The 19,099-nt window shown below is 39.3% G+C and overlaps 1 protein-coding gene across 1 annotated transcript in view; it reads right to left on the bottom strand.

Moving 5' to 3' along the window:
• ANKRD31 (ankyrin repeat domain 31) overlaps window positions 1–19,099 on the bottom strand; it is a 71,663-nt gene extending 52,564 nt beyond the window's left edge. The window contains 9 exon segments of the mRNA XM_013130932.3: window positions 1,917–2,044; window positions 2,479–2,630; window positions 4,020–4,649; window positions 10,470–10,510; window positions 11,504–11,598; window positions 12,232–12,278; window positions 16,049–16,128; window positions 17,893–17,948; window positions 18,768–19,099. Coding sequence (XP_012986386.3) covers window positions 1,917–2,044; window positions 2,479–2,630; window positions 4,020–4,649; window positions 10,470–10,510; window positions 11,504–11,598; window positions 12,232–12,278; window positions 16,049–16,128; window positions 17,893–17,948; window positions 18,768–18,958 — 1,420 coding nt within the window. The 5' untranslated portion in view covers window positions 18,959–19,099.

The following is a 19,099-nucleotide window of genomic DNA, read 5'->3' as shown; positions in this document are numbered from 1 at the left end:
TGTGCTTGCAGCCCAGAAAGCCAACCGTATCCTGGGCTGCATCAAGAGGAGCATGACCAGAAGGTCAAAGGAGGTGATCCTGCCCCTCTACTCTGCTCTCGTGAGACCTCACTTGGAGTATTGTGTGCAGTTCTGGTGTCCTCAACATAAAAAGGACATGGAACTGTTAGAACAAGTTCAGAGGAGGGCCATGAGGATGATCAGGGGACTGAAGCACCTCCCATATGAAGACAGGCTGAGAAAGTTGGGGCTGTTCAGCCTGGAGAAGGCTGCATGGAGACCTCATAGCAGCCTTCCAGTATCTGAAGGGGGCCTATAGGGATGCTGGAGAGGGACTATTCATTAGGGACTGTAGTGACAGAACAAGGGGTAACGGGTTGAAACTTAAACAGCAGAGGTTTAGACTTGATATAAGGAAGAAATTCTTTACTGTTAGGGTGGTGAGGTACTGGAATGTGTTGCCCAGGGAGGTTGTGAATGCTCCATCCCTGGCAGTGTTCAAGACCAGGTTGGATGAAGCCTTGGGTGATATGGTTTAGTGTGAGGTGTCCCTGCCTATGGCAGGGGAGTTGGAACTAGGTGATCTTGAGGTCCTTTCCAACCCTAACTATTCTATGATTCTATGATTCTATATACAGAACAAGGCAGAGCTGTGTGTTACACTTAATCCAGTTTAAACTGATACTTTGCCAGGACCTATTTCCCATCGCTTCTGCCCTGCTGTCCTGTTGTCTGACTTTGTGCAAAACAAGTGGTGCTTGCTGATCCAAACTGACGTTTTTCATGGGATTGGTTTTTCTTCAGTGAATGACCAAACTGAGATGGCTCACAAACTTGACTGCTAGATCTGATGTGAAAGGGAGGTAAACTTGCTAGATTGGATTAACATGATGCTACCTCTATAGGCAATGCAACTCCTTCTGTAGAAATCATGCTAAAAACCCAACAGCTTGTTTTCTGAGTGGTAATTAGTAAGTCAATTTGAAATAGATGAGCAGTTAGTCATACAACTTTAAATCTCATAAAAACAGTGCTTCCACTGGGAGTAATTAAAACCCTGTAAAAGAAAAGGTTTGTTAATTTGAGGTAGAATTACTCATATGTTGTAAGACCCAAGATGTAGCTGTTACAGTTCAAATACTTCCAAACTTTGCAAGCTGTTTAAATGACTGCAGGTGCACAGACAAATCCAGACTGAGTGAGCTTAAAAAAAAACACCTTCTAAGACTCCAGTCTTAAATGTTCTGGAGTGAGCACTTAAGTGAGAAAATTCTGTATTCTGCTACACACTTCTTTTTTAAAGCAATGAACTTCTCTGCATACATCTTCAAAGGATGAAAAATTGCTATCTTTCTCTCTGACAAAGCACACTGCAAGGAAAAATACTTCAAAAGAGTGCTCTGTGACTTTGTAGTGAAGTCCTTATAATACTATATTTGAAACAGACAGGGTAAAAACATCAGGCATTCAAACAGGAAGAACTGGTTTGAGTAGGTCAATTCTTGAGTATGGCAATACCCTCAGAATGATGTACACAGAACACTAGATTTTAGAAGGATTTATAAATGTATATTAGGATCTACATATTCGCTCTGCATGAAAATGTTTCTCCTCTGCTTTTCAGAATACATAATTTTTATTTTTTTTCCATACAAAATGCTGTGATAAAAACTGCATCCTGAAAAGAAATCTCATGATTCTTACAGAGTTTAAGAATAAACTCCTTAAGAAAAAACTGTTAGGTTGCCAATATGTAGGTTTAAATGACTGAGAGAAATTATCAACAATTTTAATTATTAAAATGAACTTTTATGCCATCCTTTTAAAATAGATCGATGTCCCAATATATTGGAAAGGTTATTAATTATATTTGATTCAGTATAGTTGTTCAAATAAAAAATCAACAGATATCTTACTCAGTTTGTTTTTGATTCTCTTGCTCCTTCTTCTCTGCTTAACTTCACTATCCTCATTTGGAGTTATTTCTTGGCATATGTTTGTTTCTAGATCCTGCTTATCTTCAGAAGCAGATTCATGAATTTCACTGACAAGAGATTTACTTAGAATCAACAAAAACATATAAATCTATATTCTCTATATAAATCTATATATGAGAGATAAAAACGTCAATATATTCGATTTTTAAAGGAAGTCTGTAAGAGCACGCAAGTATGCAGGCTAACATAGTACTGAAAAAAGAGAAAGTCAGAAGAGAAACTTCTAGATCTCCAAATAAAAAGGTACCTTTTACCTTTTCATCATTTATAGTCACTCACATGAGGAATGAGTACTCTGTACGTTACATTAATTTAAAAAACAAATTTAAGAATATTATGCATGATTTTGTCATACTCAAAATCCTTAGCTTTATTTCTTCTTGTATTGCCACTGTGAGACATTCTCTGCTGAGTTTCTTCAAGCATTTGGCAGTGTCTGGAAACAGGAGCTCTGCACTCTCCTGAGGAGGTCTCCCTCAACTGCATTGCTTTCCTTGATGTGGTTTGGGCTGCTTCTGCACATGTGGCAGCATTCGCTGAATGTGCACTTCCCTGAACAGTTTGCTTTTCACTAGAGGTGGCACCCCAGTAATTTGAAGTTACTTCTTTCTCTCTTTGCTGATCACCCACAGGCTACAACAAAAAGTAAATGTTACATGGAACTTGTAGCACACAGTTAAAGCAAGGGTGGTATATACAGGAGCTCCAAGAACATTGTCTTATACGTATACTCACAAAAAACAGAGGGGTTGCTTAACCAAATAACTTGAATTCTACAGAGACAACAGAGAGAGGCTGCCAACGGAGAAGCACTCCTAAAGTAGTATGTGCTCCTGGCAGAATTATCAAAGTAAATTTGGATACTCAGAATGACAAACAACAAATCTAGACTGGCTGACAGTGAACAAAAGCTGTTACTATCTGAAAGATGTTTGGTTGGACATATGAAATGTCTTAACAGATTAATTTCACCTTCCTATGGGCATGAGCTCCTGTCCTAAAAAATAAAGTGATATTTAAGATGTCTTAAGCTAGCCCTTTTTATTTCACTCTTGCACAAACCTAGATATGCACACAAGATCAGGAATCATGCTTCACCTGAGGTTCAGTAACTTCCACCTAAGATGTTACTTCTAAAGACATATCATACCTGAGCTACAGCCATCACAGATGAGATTCACTTCACTTACCTTCAGCCTTCTAATAGCCAGGTATTGAGACAACACTAACATCCTTGTTACCCCTACCACTAGTGAAGAGGAAGAGTTACTTTCAGACATGATGGTAATTCACATTGTCCTAAGTTGTGCAAATGGGAACCTAAATTACTGGTGTATACCAGAGGCTTATCTTTAATAGTCAGGAAGAGAAAGCCCACTCTGAAGATATGTCATCACATGGCAGCTAATTTGAGTATATTCACTGTTTTAGTCCGCATGTGACATGCTGCAAAGTATTACTCAAGCTGCCAAAACCTGGGTAGCTCATTACACACTTGAGCAATGCTGAAAGCTCTCAGCACACACCCTCAGCAAATACGCATACTAGCTCTTTCACGTGATGTGGGAGAACTTGCTAGCCATTTCTTGGGACATAGATGAAAATGGAGGATTTGCTGATTAATTCTTTTAATTGACACATTCAGCAGATGTGGTCCCTCCAGGTCCAGAGGTGATATGGGCCTTCGGAACTTTCGAGAGAACATGAGATGCCGAACAGGTTCAGAGGCATCAGAAGTTTTTGAAACTCCCATGCTGATTATAGATTTCCACATCAGTCACTGAATTAACTTTTCTGGGATTTCCCATCCCAGCAAGCTCAGACATTTTTGTAACATCGCTATCAAAACAAGAAAAACACTACTGGATTTTTAAACAAAAAACAATTCAAATGTATTAAACATGTAAATTACTGATGCCAGTTTATTCTTTACTAAGATTCACAACCCCAAGTAATTTGGCTATTCTATAAAATATTTCATGATAAACATGTTTTTTCAAGTATTAATTAAACTGTATATACTTGCTCATTTGTTGTCCTCTGCAAGTCAGATCCTCTTAAGGCTTTTATTTCTTCCATCTGTATTTTAGCAAGTTGAGGCTCAGTCCTGTTTGTTACTTGTGTACAATCATCACCTAATTGGAGAACAGTAGGTTCTGAATCTAACGGCTCTTCCTCTGTGTTAAGCGGTATCTCATTTGGCACTATAGGAGATCCTGACATGGCATTCAGAGCTGTCACAAGCTCTACTGGCAGTGCATCACTACTCTCATCTGCTAATGAATCAATGGAACAGAAATGACCTAAATCATCAGACAATGGGTTTATCATTTTAAGATTCTCAGAATCACTGAGGGATCCCAACAAATCAGTAATTTCAAGATCACTAGTGCCTATATTCAGTTCAGTGAATGCTTCCATGAAAATCTTCCCTACGGTTGTCAGTGAAAGATGTGTATCATCATCATGGGAATGTTCTTTTACTGTGTTATCCATGTCAGAAACGGTCATGCAGGTTCCCTGGCAATCTTCTAAAACATATGGAAATGTATGTTGTGATGTCTGTTCATTTGGAAGCATCATCATATCCTCCAGGACATCTAGACAAACATTTACTTCTGGAGAGAGATCTTCATTGAATTTCTGTGAAATCTAAATATTTTAAAAAAGTTTACAAAAAGCAATGGAACAACTCTTTCTGAAAAGCATGTCATTAACATTCACTTGAGAAGTAATCCATATAAATACATGTATTTTGTTTGCAATTTTTGCGCAAACTACAAGACTTACAGCCTTCCTAAGAATTCATACAATTTCTCAACAAGGGTCAGAATGAGGTCTCAGTTTCAAAAGTAGAGCACCTTAGCTGTTTACTTCCCTAGCAGTGAAAATCTAGAGTAAGAGAGACTAAATCTTTCATAAAAATAAAAGATACTATGTCATTGCCAATGAGCTGAGGGTATTAAAGGGCTTCAAAAAGAAGGCATTACATGTCACCCAGAAATAATGAAAGTTAACATATTCACAATAATATAAAAGCACAGTTAGTAAAACACAATGTATGAGTTTTGAGTATGTGATTATGTGGATCCCACACAAGTATGGAGCATTTCTGCTTCAAGCTTGAGTTCAAAACTTTAGGCATATGTTTGGAGGCTGCACATTTGAGTTTCCACAATGGAGAAATGTGGAATACAATTACAGAATACAGAAACACAAGACCATGACTGTTCTTGGAAAAGTAATACCACTACTGTTTTTCTAATACTCTAACTGCTTTCAACAGGTTCATCCATTTTTAAACCAATTAGTAGTTTTTTGATGTTTTTTCTTATCCCTGGTCCAAATACCTCTGCAGAAAATCAGACACCTCAGCAGAACTAAACTGTACATTTTTCTAGATAACATTTGTATATAATAGTGCTGTTGTGTAGTAATATTTGATCATAAAGAAATCTATTTCAATATATTTTTAGATTCTTGCTGCCAGCAAGTGGCAATACTGGGCACTGCAAGAATCCTTTAACCACTGGTAATGTTATTTTGATAAAGCTCACACACAGTCAGTAGAACAGAAAGGGCAGATATCTGATAGCACTAACTCACATTCAGTTTGTAAGCCATTGTAAATTCCTGACTCTTGTTGAAACTTATTTCCTAGTTTTCTATTTCCTAACTTGTACCTGTGCAGCTAATTGCTCTTGAAGTACTGATTACTTCTTACTTTATTGTATTGAATTACAGTTTCTTTTTGGACTACATCTCTAATTTCTGCAGGCTTTAGACAATTGGGGAAAAAAAAAACGCAAAACACTGGCATGACTTTCTGTATTTGAAGAACTGTGGTATAAACAGCGTGTATGTACATTACAAATCTCCTAAGAAAAGGGATCAATGTGTTTGCTGAAGGGCGGGTGAAACATACATTTATATTAATGCAGAAGTATCACACAGGCATCAATGAATAATTTTGCAAGATCCTAAAAACCCAAATCCGAACTAAAATCCAACACTTTAAATGTGACTGGTGTTCACAAAACCCCTGCTATCCTCATGTGTTAATTATTCTCTAATCCAGGCACAGATCCTACTGACCTTCTTGCATCAGCCCAGAATCTCTTATTTCCTCATCTTACCCAGTTAGGATACACTGGTAACAGCTGATGCAGAACAACACACCAGACGAAGCACATGGACAGAGAAGTCAACCACGACTTTCATCAAAAAAAAAATTTACTTGTCTGTGGATATAAAAACTGTGTTTTAATAAACTCCCTGCAATGAAGCCCAGCGAGCAACCCAGGCTTACCAAAGCCTTAGACACCCACCTCTCCTTGCACACTACAGGAGCAAGAGTTAATCTGGCCTGTCAGTTCCAGCAGATGGCACTGTATTCACATCAATGCAACGAACTTTTTTCCCATGTGTTTTTGAGCACAATTAAAAAGTTACCGAGAAATTAGCGGCTATTTGGCGTCACAGACTGTGGCTTTCAAATATCACTGGACTGACTAATACTGAAGCATAAATAATAAGGATATAGTGGAAATGTTAAGTGGACTCCTCTATCTGCTAGCTTGGATTCAAAACAGCAGAGGAATTCAGCCTTTCAATATACAGATGTAAAAGAATCACTGTAAGAGTTAAGGTGTCAGAAAGATCAACATTATCATCTGAGCTGAAGATTACTTCTATATAGTGGGACATGAGGGATGCACAGAGAACCACAGAACTGTTGAGGCTGGAAAGGACCTCTTGAGATCATCTAGTCCAGCCATGTTACCCAAGCAGTGCCAGCTGCAGCAGGTTGCACAGGACCACATCCAGTCAGGTTCTGAGTATCTATGTAAGATGGAAACGCACAAGGTTTCTGTGCAACCTGTTTCAGTGCCTGGCTACCCTCACAATTAAAAAGTGGTTGGTTTGGGTTTTTTTTTGTTGTTTTCAGATGGTATTTCTTTTTTGTTTCTATTGATTGTTCTCTCTGGGCAGTGCTGAGAAATCCGGCTCTCCCATCTTCATTCCTTCCTGTCAGGTGTTCATACATACTGGCAAGATCTCCTTGAGCCCTCTCTTCTCCAACGTGAACAGTTCTAGCTTTCTTGGCCTGTCTTCATACAAAAGATCATAGAATGGTCTGGGTTAGAAGAGACCTTCAAAGGTCATCTAGTCCAAACCCTCTGCAATGATCAGGAACATCTTCAACTAGAGCAGGTTGGTCAGAGCCACATCCAATCTGATCTCCAATGTTTTCAGGGATGAGGCATCAGCCAGCTCTCTAGGCAATCTGTTCCAATGTTTCACCACCTTCATTGTAAAAAACACCTTCATTATACCTAGTCTGGATCTATTTTCCTTTAGTTTAAAACTAGGGGCTTTAGTTTAAAACTAGGCCCTGCAACAGGCCCTACTAAAAAGTCTGTCCCATCTTTCTTATCAGCCCCCTTTGAATACTCTGTAACATGTCCCTGGAGCCTTCTCTTCTGCAGGCTGAACAATCCCAACTTCCTCAGCCTGTCTTCACAGGATTAGCTATTCCATCGCTCTTCATCTCTGTGACCCTCCTCTGGACTTACTCCAACAGGTTGTCTTCCTGGGCTGAGGACTCCAGAGTTGAACACAGCACTCCAGGTGAGGTCTTACGAGTACCAGTACTTCCAAGCCCTCCTCTGCAGGGCTGCTCTAATTCCCTTCATCCCTCAGCCTGTATTGGCACCAGGGATCACCTCGAGCTTCACGCAGGACCTTGCAACTGGCCCTGTTAAACCTCATGGAGTTCACATGGATTCACTTCTCAAGATTGTCCAGGTCCTTCTGGATGGAGTCCTACCCCTCAGGTGCCAACCGCACCATTTAGCTTGGTGTCATCTGCAAACTTGCTGAGGGTGCACTCAATTCCACTGCTCATGTCATTGATATAGGTATTAAACAGTACTGGTCCCACTACAGAGCCCTGAGTTGCTACTGATCTCCATCTGGACATGAAACCAATGACCACCACCTTCTGGATGTGACCACCCAACCAACTTCTCATCCACCCATCAAACCCAGATCTCTCTAATTTAAAGAGAAGGATGTTGTTGGGAACCCCATCAAAGGCCTTAGAGAACCAGATGCAACAGTCTTTTAATTCTCTTCATAGCTCTGCCCTGGATGCAGTCCAGTGTGTGTGTATCTTTCCTGTATTGAGGACCCAGAACTGGACATAGTTTGCTCTGGGTGGCATTACCAGTTCTGAGGAGATCACCTCCCTCGACTTGCTGGGAACACTCTTCCTTATGCAGTCCAGGATATTATTCACCTTTGCTACACGAGTGCGTCACTGGCTCATGGTCTGCTTATTTTCCCTCAGGATCCCAATGTCTTTCTCTGCAGAGCAGCTTTCCAGCCAATTGGTCCACAGCATGTACTTGTGTCCAAGGTTATTCCTCCCCAGAGGTAGAACTTTGCATTTTCCCTCAAGGAATTTCGTGAGATTTCTCTCTGCTCAGTACTCCACCCTGTTCAAGTCTCTCTGAATAGTAACACAACTATCTGGTGTATCAATCACTCGGTACCATCTCTGAACTTGATGACAGTGCATTCTGTTCCTTTTTACAGCCCATTAATGAAGATACAGAACAGTACTGGACCCACTAGTAATAAACTAACCACAATACATATCAGAGCTGCTACACTGCCAAAATCAAGGCAAGCCAGCAAGACTAATTTCTGCTGTCAGGACTTCTATGTAGAGATTATTAGTTTATTAATTTCTCTTGCAAGTACACAAAACTAACACATGCAGGGACTCACTGCCTGGTTGTCAAGGCAGCTGTCTTGCCCTTTCTTCAATTAGGATACACAAACCTATGACAGCTATTCCTCTCACAAGATATCTTCCTGCAACACTTAGATCTTGCCAGTGCAAACATCAACCAATATGCAAAAAGAATAATTCACTGTAGTGATCATTTCCAACCTTTTTAGTACAGGCTCCTAAAATATCCTTTCTGGAGGTACTCCTCAATGAAACCAATCTGCCTGTTCTACAGAGGCTGTTAACTGTAGATAACCTTTGCCTAAGGCATTTTGATATTGTTCTATTTAACTAATTCTGTACAATGAATGTTTGATTTAATAAACTTGGTATTATAGTTGTATACTGGTAGTATAATTTCCAAAAAAAAGGAATAGCCTAGAGGATTTCATTTTTGTCCTTTGTTCCAAGATAAGGGATACCTGACCATACAATCAACCATATTTGCTACAAGACAGGGACAATTAGCCACAGTGGTCTTAAATTTCTCCTCAGTGAATTTTAGCAAGTACTGTTTTCCCCACAACCTTAATCAGCCTGCCTGAGAAAAGTAAAGTAAAATAGATTTATATATAATTCTAACTTTTTATTTTTTGATACAAACCTATGGGACTAGTCAGAACAGTCATAATGCTATGATTTCAGCAGAAAGTTACACTGCATATTGTTGTAAATTGCTCCATGCTGGAATGTCAAAGAAGACATAATGGAACTGGTAACCTCTCTAAGTTAATGGGAGGTTTCCTAAGAAACTGCAGATAGCAGCAAGCATTATATGTACCCAGTAAGATCCTCTCGTTTCTCTAGCACCCATGCAGCTGATGCCACTAGCGGTCAGAAATTCTCAAAACTGCCTATGACAGTGCAGTAGGGCTTGGTAATAGCAGTTACTTTTTGCTGCAAAAATAGCAACAGAGTAAATTTCAACTAGTTTCTCTGTCCAGCACAAATAGACCTGAAAGCAATGAACCAGTCAGAGTGAACTGAGACTAGAAATCAAAAAGCACACAGAGCATTGTGTCTCAGAGTAGGAACAGGAAGTAACAATGCAGAGGTTGCAAAGCAGATACAAGTAACATCACGGAGTTGAAAACTTAGGGAAAAGATGGATCCAAAGCTATTCCCTCACTTTTACCTCATCAGCAGTGAAACCCGTCACTCATGAGCAGCTTTAGCGTTACCAAAGAGGTGTATCAAATAGACTGGTACTACTTATTTTTGGGACAAGTCATTACTCCCTAAAAGAAGGACAGTTACAGATAATTTGTTCCTCCTCAAAGACTTTCCTGGTATCTCTCCCATAACTTTAATTGATGGAAAATATGGTTTAAATGATTATAAGTCTTCATTACTTTAGCTTCCTTATAGATTCTGGGTCATGGTGATGTCTTTCCTACTTCCCTTTTATTGCTATGCTTCAACCCTTGGGCCCTGCAAGCTTAATAACTGCAGTTCCTACTCAAAAAGCAGGAAATAAAAATTAGCTCTCAAGTTGTTTTCACCTAGTGCACTCAGTTTCAGTTTCTACAGCTGTGTGCTTGATTTTTAAAATTAAAGAATCAGGATTTTTTTCAGTAAAATATGGTCTATATTAATTCAGTAAATTGTGGCCTTTATAAACTGATTAAATTAAATGGTATTTTATATACATTTAGTTGTAAAAATACACTAACCTTTTCTTCTGAATCTTTCTGAAATCCATTCAATTCAATATCTAAATTTAGAAGAGTAAAATATTTCAGTTGTATTTTCCACATCTGAAAATTATCATCTCTAATAAAACAGCCTCATTTCCTGACTGAGGCCAAAGTTCCAAATTTTAAAAATTAATACAGTCTTGTTCCCTAACTGAAATTGACAACACAGTTTCTAGTTAGGCTCTGTTAGCCACCAGAATGTATTCTATGGCTATTTTGTCAATTATCTTCACCACAGCTTAGAGGCCCATGTTTCCAAAGACAATCAGCAGATGGAACTGCCGTTCATTCCCCAGGATGAGATCTGTTCCCTTCTCCCTGTAATTACAATGCAATTAGACAATACAACCGAAACAACCCAATAATTTACTGCCTCTGAAAAGGGCTGATCCAAATCCCTGTGCTTCAATCACCATGTTTTGACATACATGTAACTCCCTGGGAATTTCCTAATCAGAAATTAAGTGAATGATTTTCTACTGGGTTTGCAAAAATTAGCTCAAACAGGGAGACAGCAAAACAGCTAGGTCAATCTTGCACTGCTGGCAGCATAGAGGAACAAAAAGAAGGACAACTGACGTAGCAGCAGGTGACAGAGAGATCTGGGGAATCACCAGTAGCTTTTTTGCTTCTCCTTTCTTACAGATGCCTTTGATTTTGGATATGTTGGTAAGAAGCATGTAAGAACCTTAATAACTGATACATCCATGTTTATCTCACATATCCATAGAGCACTTGAGTACCATGTGGCTTGTAACTTTAGTCAGAAAAGCAACAAAATAGTTTTAAGCTGAAAATATACCACTGGCTTGGGAAAAACATTAATTTCTTCAAACAGTCCCAACAGAATACTTACAAGCGTGTAACTTGTAGTCCAAGACTAAACAACTGCTGTAAAGGCCACATATAGCCAGATCCTAAATAAACCTATGGGGATACTCAGCTTCAGCTTCTCAAATTATTTTGCCACAGCGAGAGCAGCTTTCAGTTTTGTGCAAAACACAACATACCCGCAGAATTATTTTGATGTCCCTCTACTGCAGCATTCAGTGAAAAATCAGACTTAGAAATATTTTCAGTAAGTGATGGACACTTTATCCAACCCCTGGAATTAAATAATATAATAAAAAGTTTTTCTTCAGAAATAATTGTAATCTGTTCAGTTTAGGACAATTTCTACAATACTTCAGAGTTTATTTATGCAGTTTTGTATTTACAATTACTTGTGGAAACTACTGCAATTATTTTAAAGGCATACATCTCTTTACAAGCACATATAGCAACTAAGACTTTCAGATTTCCTAAAAGGAGCTAACTATGTTTGTACATCAGTAAAAAAATGGTCATTCCTATTTTTATTACTTCTTCCTGTTTTCTGTTATAAATTTATCTGCTGCTGAAATCTGTCCATAGCTTCTAAGAGCGAAAGTTCTAATTTATTTGTTACAAATGTTTTGTTTATTTGTCTAATGTCTAATCCCTGAGTAGCTCACAGTCATTCCTGTTGCTTACACCCTTATATCATTGAAGGAAATATCACCAATGAAAACAAGTACAGTTTGACCCATACTGGAAACAGAATTGCCACTGACATAAATATAGATGCTTCACTAAGCAAACAAGGAAACTACTTCACAATAGAATATTTATAATAAAGTAACATACAAAGGGAACTAGAATTTAATTGTTTAATTATAGTCCACCTGACTGGACTTCCTGTGTGACCTATAATACTCACTGCAGGAGAGACTGAGACTGGTCAGATGTGTATGCCTCTTGAAATATCTGAATGAAAAAAAAAATTAGCAAGTTAGCAAACAAAGCACTTCATTATTTATTTTCTCAGCTTTATTACATGCTTATACTTCTGTAATTGAGTTGGAAAATGGAAATTTTTGATCCAATCTTTACATACATACTAATAAGATAAAAATCCATTCCACTTAAATCTTTTTTTTTTCTTTGTGCTGTTTGAGAAAAATGCTGAAAAATAGATCAATACTGTGAAAGACAGCACTCACCCCAAAGGAAAACATACCTATGCAAGTACGATACAAATGCTTTAAATGTTAGGTATTTTATACATCAAAAGAAAAAAAAAACAAGGTATTTTTATTTCAACTCCCAGTTTTTGTAACAATTGCCTTTTTCATTAAGACAGGGTGCTACTCCAGAGACTGTGGAGTTCAGTATACAATTTTCAATATCCGTGGGAAGAGCAGAATTAAAGAACTTAGCTGACAACTTGTTGTCTCATCAGCAAGCTGCAAGTGACACAGCTGCCACATGCAGGGGCATGAAAGGTCATATGGGTAAGATGAGAGTTAATATCACAGCTAGAAACAAATTGGAACTCTTTAGTAAAAGGAACTTGGATCTGCTTTTCTGTCTCTGTACATAACGGCAAGATCTCCCCTAGCCTGGAACAAGAAACCTTTATGTAAAGTCTAAGGCAACCAAGGAACGATTAAGACAGGCAAGTGAACTGCAGAACACTTCTGATCCAGATGAGCCAAAGACTGGGTATTACTAGTGGACTATCAGCTTAACAGCTGCAATTTTAAACACATCAGTGACATACACTGGAGAAAATTCACAGCAGCAGGAAGACTCTGGTAAAGAACCTGTTAGTGTGGACACAAAGTGATGACTTATTTGGCTTGCACAAGATATTAGCAACACAGCAAGAACAACTATCTTAGCAATGACATGAGCAATAGGAGGAGTTAGCCCAGTAAGGACTGCTAAAAGGCTCACTGGTACAGAACAGATTCTATAGAAACAGCCTGTGTAACAATTATAGACTGATCTAGGTCAAAAATACTGCAATGGTATAACTGGCAGAAAGTTACCAACTGTGCTAAATACACCCTTTGTACAAATCAGCCCTGGTATTTACACAGAACATTATTCAGGGACCAAGCAAGGTCAGCAGACCAGCAGAAGAACTACTAAATCTCTTTGACTAGCTAACATTGCTCAGTCAGACACTTAAAGCTCAATGGTGTACCTCAGAAGAAGGAGGAGCTATTTTGTCTGCTAAAAAATCAGGTTCTAAGCAAAATCAGTGCATTGCTGATAGTTTGCGAGGCCTTCTAACATCATGAAAGTTACACAAGTAGTATTTGTGGCCATGGACTGCAAGTATTTGGAACAGCCTTTTGTCCTGTTCTCTTGCTTTTGGCAAGAAAATTCATGCAAAAAATTCATTCAAACTATTTTTCTCATTTGAACACTTACTAATACAGCCAACTATTTGAGGGGACTCCAGATGTGCTACAAAAAATACTGATGCCTAAGTGCCACCAAACAACTTCAGATGCACTTGGTCAAACTGGATAAGAAAAAAAAGACCCTGAAAAACATGAAAAGCACAAACCTCCATTATGGGACTTGGCTGAACAAGCCATGGAGTAGGGGGTTAGTAGATAACAGCAATGATCTGTCAGTTGGAAAGAACCTGACTCCTACAAAATCTGTCTGTATATCTACTGCATCTCTCGTGGAAGAGAAGTCTTTACTTACAATCTCTTACACAGAATCACAGAATAATTTAGGTTGGAAAAGACCTTTATGATCACTAAGTTCAACCATAAACATAATACAGCCAAGTCCACCATGGAACAATGTCACTAAGTGTCACATCTACATGTCTTTTAAATACCTTCAGGGATGGTCACTCAGTCACTTCCCTGGGCATCCTGTCCCAGAGCCTGACAACCCTTTTAGTGAAGAAATTTTTCCTAATATCCAACCTGAACCTCCCCTGGCACAACTTGAGGCCATTTCCTCTTATCCTTTGCTTGTTACCTGGGGGAAGAGACTGACTCCCACATCACTACAACCTCCTTTCAGGTAGTTGTAGAGTGGGTGAGGTTCCCCTTGAGCTTCCTTTTTTCCAGGCTAAACCACTCCAGTTCCCCTAAGCCACTCCTCATCAGACTTGTGTTCAGCATTCACCAGCTTCACTGCCCTTTTCTGGACCCACTCCAGCAACAAATGTCTCTCATGTAGTGAGGGGCCCAGAACTGAACACAGGATTTCAGGTGCAGCCACAATCACTTCCCTCACCCTGTTGGCCACACTATCTCTGATACAGGCCAGGATGACATTGGCCCTCTTGGCTGCCGGAGTACAAGCTGGCTCATGTTCAGCCAGTTGTCAACCAGCACCCCCAGATCTTTTTCTGTGAAGAGCCACGCTGGTACAATCTATGCATGCAAGTATCAATGATGAAAGGCTAATATGGTTCCTTACAACATTCAGTGAAGATTTACATTTTATATTGTCCCCATGCTGTGCATAACCAAGCTGCCAGTGGCATGCTATATAGTTCTCCCAGGAAAAAAAAACCCACAAAACCAAAACAAATAAAATTGTGTGTTTCCCAAACTATTTGGTGAAAAGTACTATGTTTCTTTGCTTTTAGCACTTTTCCTTTGGTGGTATCCTTAGACTTGGAAGAATCCCTTTCTGGGATTGCAAACTGGCTACTCCGGTGAAATACATAAAGCCAAAAATTTAGGTTAGGCAGCAGATAGTCATCCCTGCTCCCAGAGGAGAAAGGGAGAGCATAAATCGGCACTTCCGTCACTCCCTCTGTCCTTAGAAAACCATGATAAACTTCAGTCAAGACAATCCTGGGACATGCAAGCAGCAGAACAGACTTACAGAAAAAGTCTTTGAAGTAATAGCTTCTTTTTGATTTATTCACTATTTCCCATGCTGCCACTTGAGAGAAATTAGGAATTCTATAATGCTCTGTAAAAACATTCACTTCAGTAGAAGGAGTGTCTTTTTTCAATGTAGTTTCCATCCTCTAGAAAGCAGTTTAGTTCTTTTAAAAACTTTTCTCATACTGGAAAAAGGATACATAGTGGTCTTTGGACTGGTGAATCAACAACACTAAAGACAGTATAACAGTTACAGGTTTTAAAATAATCTCAGTTACAGAGTAGAAACCTGCTTGTTTCTAATTGTTTCATGAGTGTGTCCTATGCAGATGGAGAACTGATTGCTCAACTGAACAAGAGTTTATTGACTAGATACCATATGTGGCAAACATATTGAAAGACAGGCTAATTAGCAGAATAGGCAATGCAAAATTATCCATAGAGTAGAACAATTAGCCCATCATTATGCAAGCATTCTATTCTGCATTTCAGATTATTATCTTTTTTAAAGGAATAATTGTCCAATCAATGGATCACAACTAATCTCATAATGAGTAACTGAAGGGTGTATTCTCGCATGGTTAACCCAGATAGTTGTCCTTCAGCTTCTGAAGGGAACATATTAAGAACTGTCCTCCACAGCTTCTTTATCTTTGTCATGGTCTTGTTCCTCACATACACCCTCATGAAATATCAGGGAAGAGACCTTGATACATTCCCGGAGAGAATGTCCTACACATGTGACAACTGTCATGACATAAAATTAATTTCAGCTGCAAACCACCAGGTTCTTTTGCACATAAAGAATGTGAGTCCCAGTGAGTTTATTAACAATTATTAGCTAGGTATGTGTAGCAAGGTACATATAATTTCTATGCTTACTGGATTTATGTGTTGTTGCTTCTGACTATATGTGTGATCACAAAACTTCGGTATAAAACAGATTTCTGGAGAAGCAATTCCTAGAAAACAAATAAACAAACAAGAAAATTACAGTAACTGTAGGAATGAGACTGTGACATATGTGGTGAAGGGATTATAATTAAAGGAAGTTTTGATTGCCTTCATTTCTAGATAACATTCCATAACTCCACACATTTCTACATAACCCAGTAATTGAGGTATAGGTATCAAAGTTTCTGATATGCAATGGACTTAAGTGGTTAAACAGTCTATCTAACTAGATTTTAAATCTACAATATAGGAGAGGTCAGAAATTAATAAAACCAGCTCGGGGGAATTTATTTCAGTTAGTGTTCTGGCACCCTCCCCGAGTGTGTATTGGAGATTAACTCTTTCCTAAAGTTTTTTTTTTTTAATTTAAAACTGTAATTTTGGTGAGCTGCCTGATCCACTTGACTAAGAAATATTTGTAGTCCTATATGGAATACTTTAAATAACTATGCAAAGGAAGGACTTCTCTATGGAAATGAAAAAAAAAAAAAAGAAAAAAAAAAAAAGAAAGCCCCTAGGTTTTCAAACTAAAATGTTGCTACTGACATTAACAAAATATACAGAAAATTAATCTTTGTTATGTGTCTCATCACCAAAGTGCTACTATAGGAGTATGCACAAATATATGAGCAAAGAATATTAATTCCAATTTACTGAACATAAATGGCCACAGGCAGAATACTAAAAATATCATAATCTATTACATTTACAGAGACCAAAAAACCCCACCCAGCCCTCAGACAAATCCCCAGTCCAAAAACTGAACGAGTCAAATAAACATGCCTTAAACCACGCATGTTGAATGCTGCAAGGTTTTAATTCCAGTGACCCACAGGCAAATTCAAAATGGGATGATGCGACTTTCCTCAGACAAAACTTCTGAGCAACTCTGAAAGGCTCAGCATCAGGAAATCACAGTGATTTGAAAAGTTTCTGTGGATTTCAGTGGGCTGTATGTAAGACTTGTATTAACTCAGAGCAGGCTGATTAAAAGACCACAATAGCCTGCCCAGGTCTTTAAACTGACAAAAAGACAACCCAAAAAAAGAAATCCAGAGGAACACTAAGAACACCTTGCGCCACTTACAGAATGGGTAGTCTCTGTATTGCTGCAATAAAATGTACAGGACACAAGTCAAATGGATTACACAAAAATGCTGAGGAGGTACCCGTAAAACTATTATGTAACTACAACATGATTGCTTATGCAACTTGATCTAAGGGAGAATTTTAAGACTTTAAATGATTGTGCACACATTCATGTTAAAATTAATAATACACTTAAAATAGTGCATTTAAATATTCCTACCCAAATTTGTGTTAAAGATTATAGATATTTTAACAATATTAAAGCTTTTTTAAAAAAATACTATGTGTAACTATAGTAACTACAACTACTATATGTAAAGATTCCATCTATAAGGCTTTTATGTGTTTAGATTCCATTTATTTTATTCTGCTCAAACACAATACACATACCCAAATAAAAAGGATATCCCTACACATAGTTCAAGCACTTCCCAAACCAGATATTCTCAGTTACTAGTACCTACGAAAAAGAGGAATTAAGAGCAAGCCTATTTTTCATATATTGAAAATGTGCTTAAAGTTCTTCTAGAATGAGAGCTAAATCCATGGATATAATTAGGGAGCACATACAGTTCATAAAAATGAACTCCATGTAATGCTTATGTTGAAGTAACATGGACCTCGGCAACACAGCGGCAATTTATTGGAAAAACAACACAGGCTGAAAGAAGAAACTTTCTTACCTTTATGAATTCTTGTTTCTGCTCTTAAATGCAAATCCTCACTAAGAAAAGGCAACCTTTGCAAAATAAAATAAAAGGCCTTTAAACAGTTTCATGCTCTGCTTTTCAATCCTATAAACTCCAGGGAGAGTTGAGGCAACCAAGTGCACCATCTTGGCCTCCCCTGGGGACACTGCTAACCGCATACTGGCAGAGTGCATCTCTCAAGCTAACACGGGCAGTGAAGAACCCCCAAACTGTGAAGATACACCTGATACTCTGCACAGAAAACCTGCGGTAAGGAGGTGCATCACTGCTTTATGGATTTTCCAAGCAATACTGGGCCATGAGGAGAGCACAAAGAAGTGCAATCACTTCAACTCTGCCATGTCTTAAGATGACATAAGAGATAATGTCATGCAAATGGTATCAAGTTAAAGTTGTGGAGAAGTTAACATCAGTACCAATTGTATTCAATAATGTGTTCTTTATTTTCTCTGAGTTGAGTTCTGATACGTTTCATGTCTGCTAAGTCTGGAGGTTACAAACTCGGAGGCCCACAAGGTGTGTTGTGAAAAGGCACAGGGCCATTTGCAGAGCTGAGAACTACGGTGACTGGGGGCATAAAAAACAGAGGAAAAAAAAAAACAAACCAAAACCAAAACTGAACAAAGCCAAGCCCAAACTAAATATATTAAAATACTCGAGAAGCGCCTCCTGTGAGGATCAGGAGGCAGCCTCTGGCTGCTCCTTGCCAGGGTGAAGCCCGGTGGTGGGAGCCGGAGGCCAGCAGTCCGCCTCTCCTCATGGCGGCGCGGGAGCGGCCCCTCAGCCCGCCGCCACACCTGCCGTCCCGCTCCCACAGGTACTCGCGGCGCAGAGCAACACCGCGTTACCTCGGCCTCCAGAGGAATTCCTCGTCGTCCACATCGCTTTCCGGCACGGAAGCCTCCACGATGGTCTCGTCGCTGCTGCTGTCCTCGCCACCGCCGCTCATGCCTGCTCCGCTTCCCACTGCTCTCCCCGGCTGCCGCCTCTGGCCCCTGCGTGGCGCGCGGCTCCCCTCAGCGCAGGAGGGGGCCTCCATCCTGTGCAGCCTGAGCCCCGCGCTGCAGCAGGCCAGCTGGAGGGGAGAGCCTGGCCGCAACCAGCGCTGCCTACTGCGCGGGCAGGGGCAGAGCGGCTGGTGGCGGGAGATAAAAGCAGGTCTCCCTGCTGAGAGATGGAT

The sequence above is a fragment of the Melopsittacus undulatus genome, chromosome Z, assembly GCF_012275295.1.
Source record: "Melopsittacus undulatus isolate bMelUnd1 chromosome Z, bMelUnd1.mat.Z, whole genome shotgun sequence".
NCBI classification, from domain to species: Eukaryota; Metazoa; Chordata; class Aves; order Psittaciformes; family Psittaculidae; genus Melopsittacus; species Melopsittacus undulatus.
This window is presented reverse-complemented; position numbering and strand designations above follow the sequence as displayed.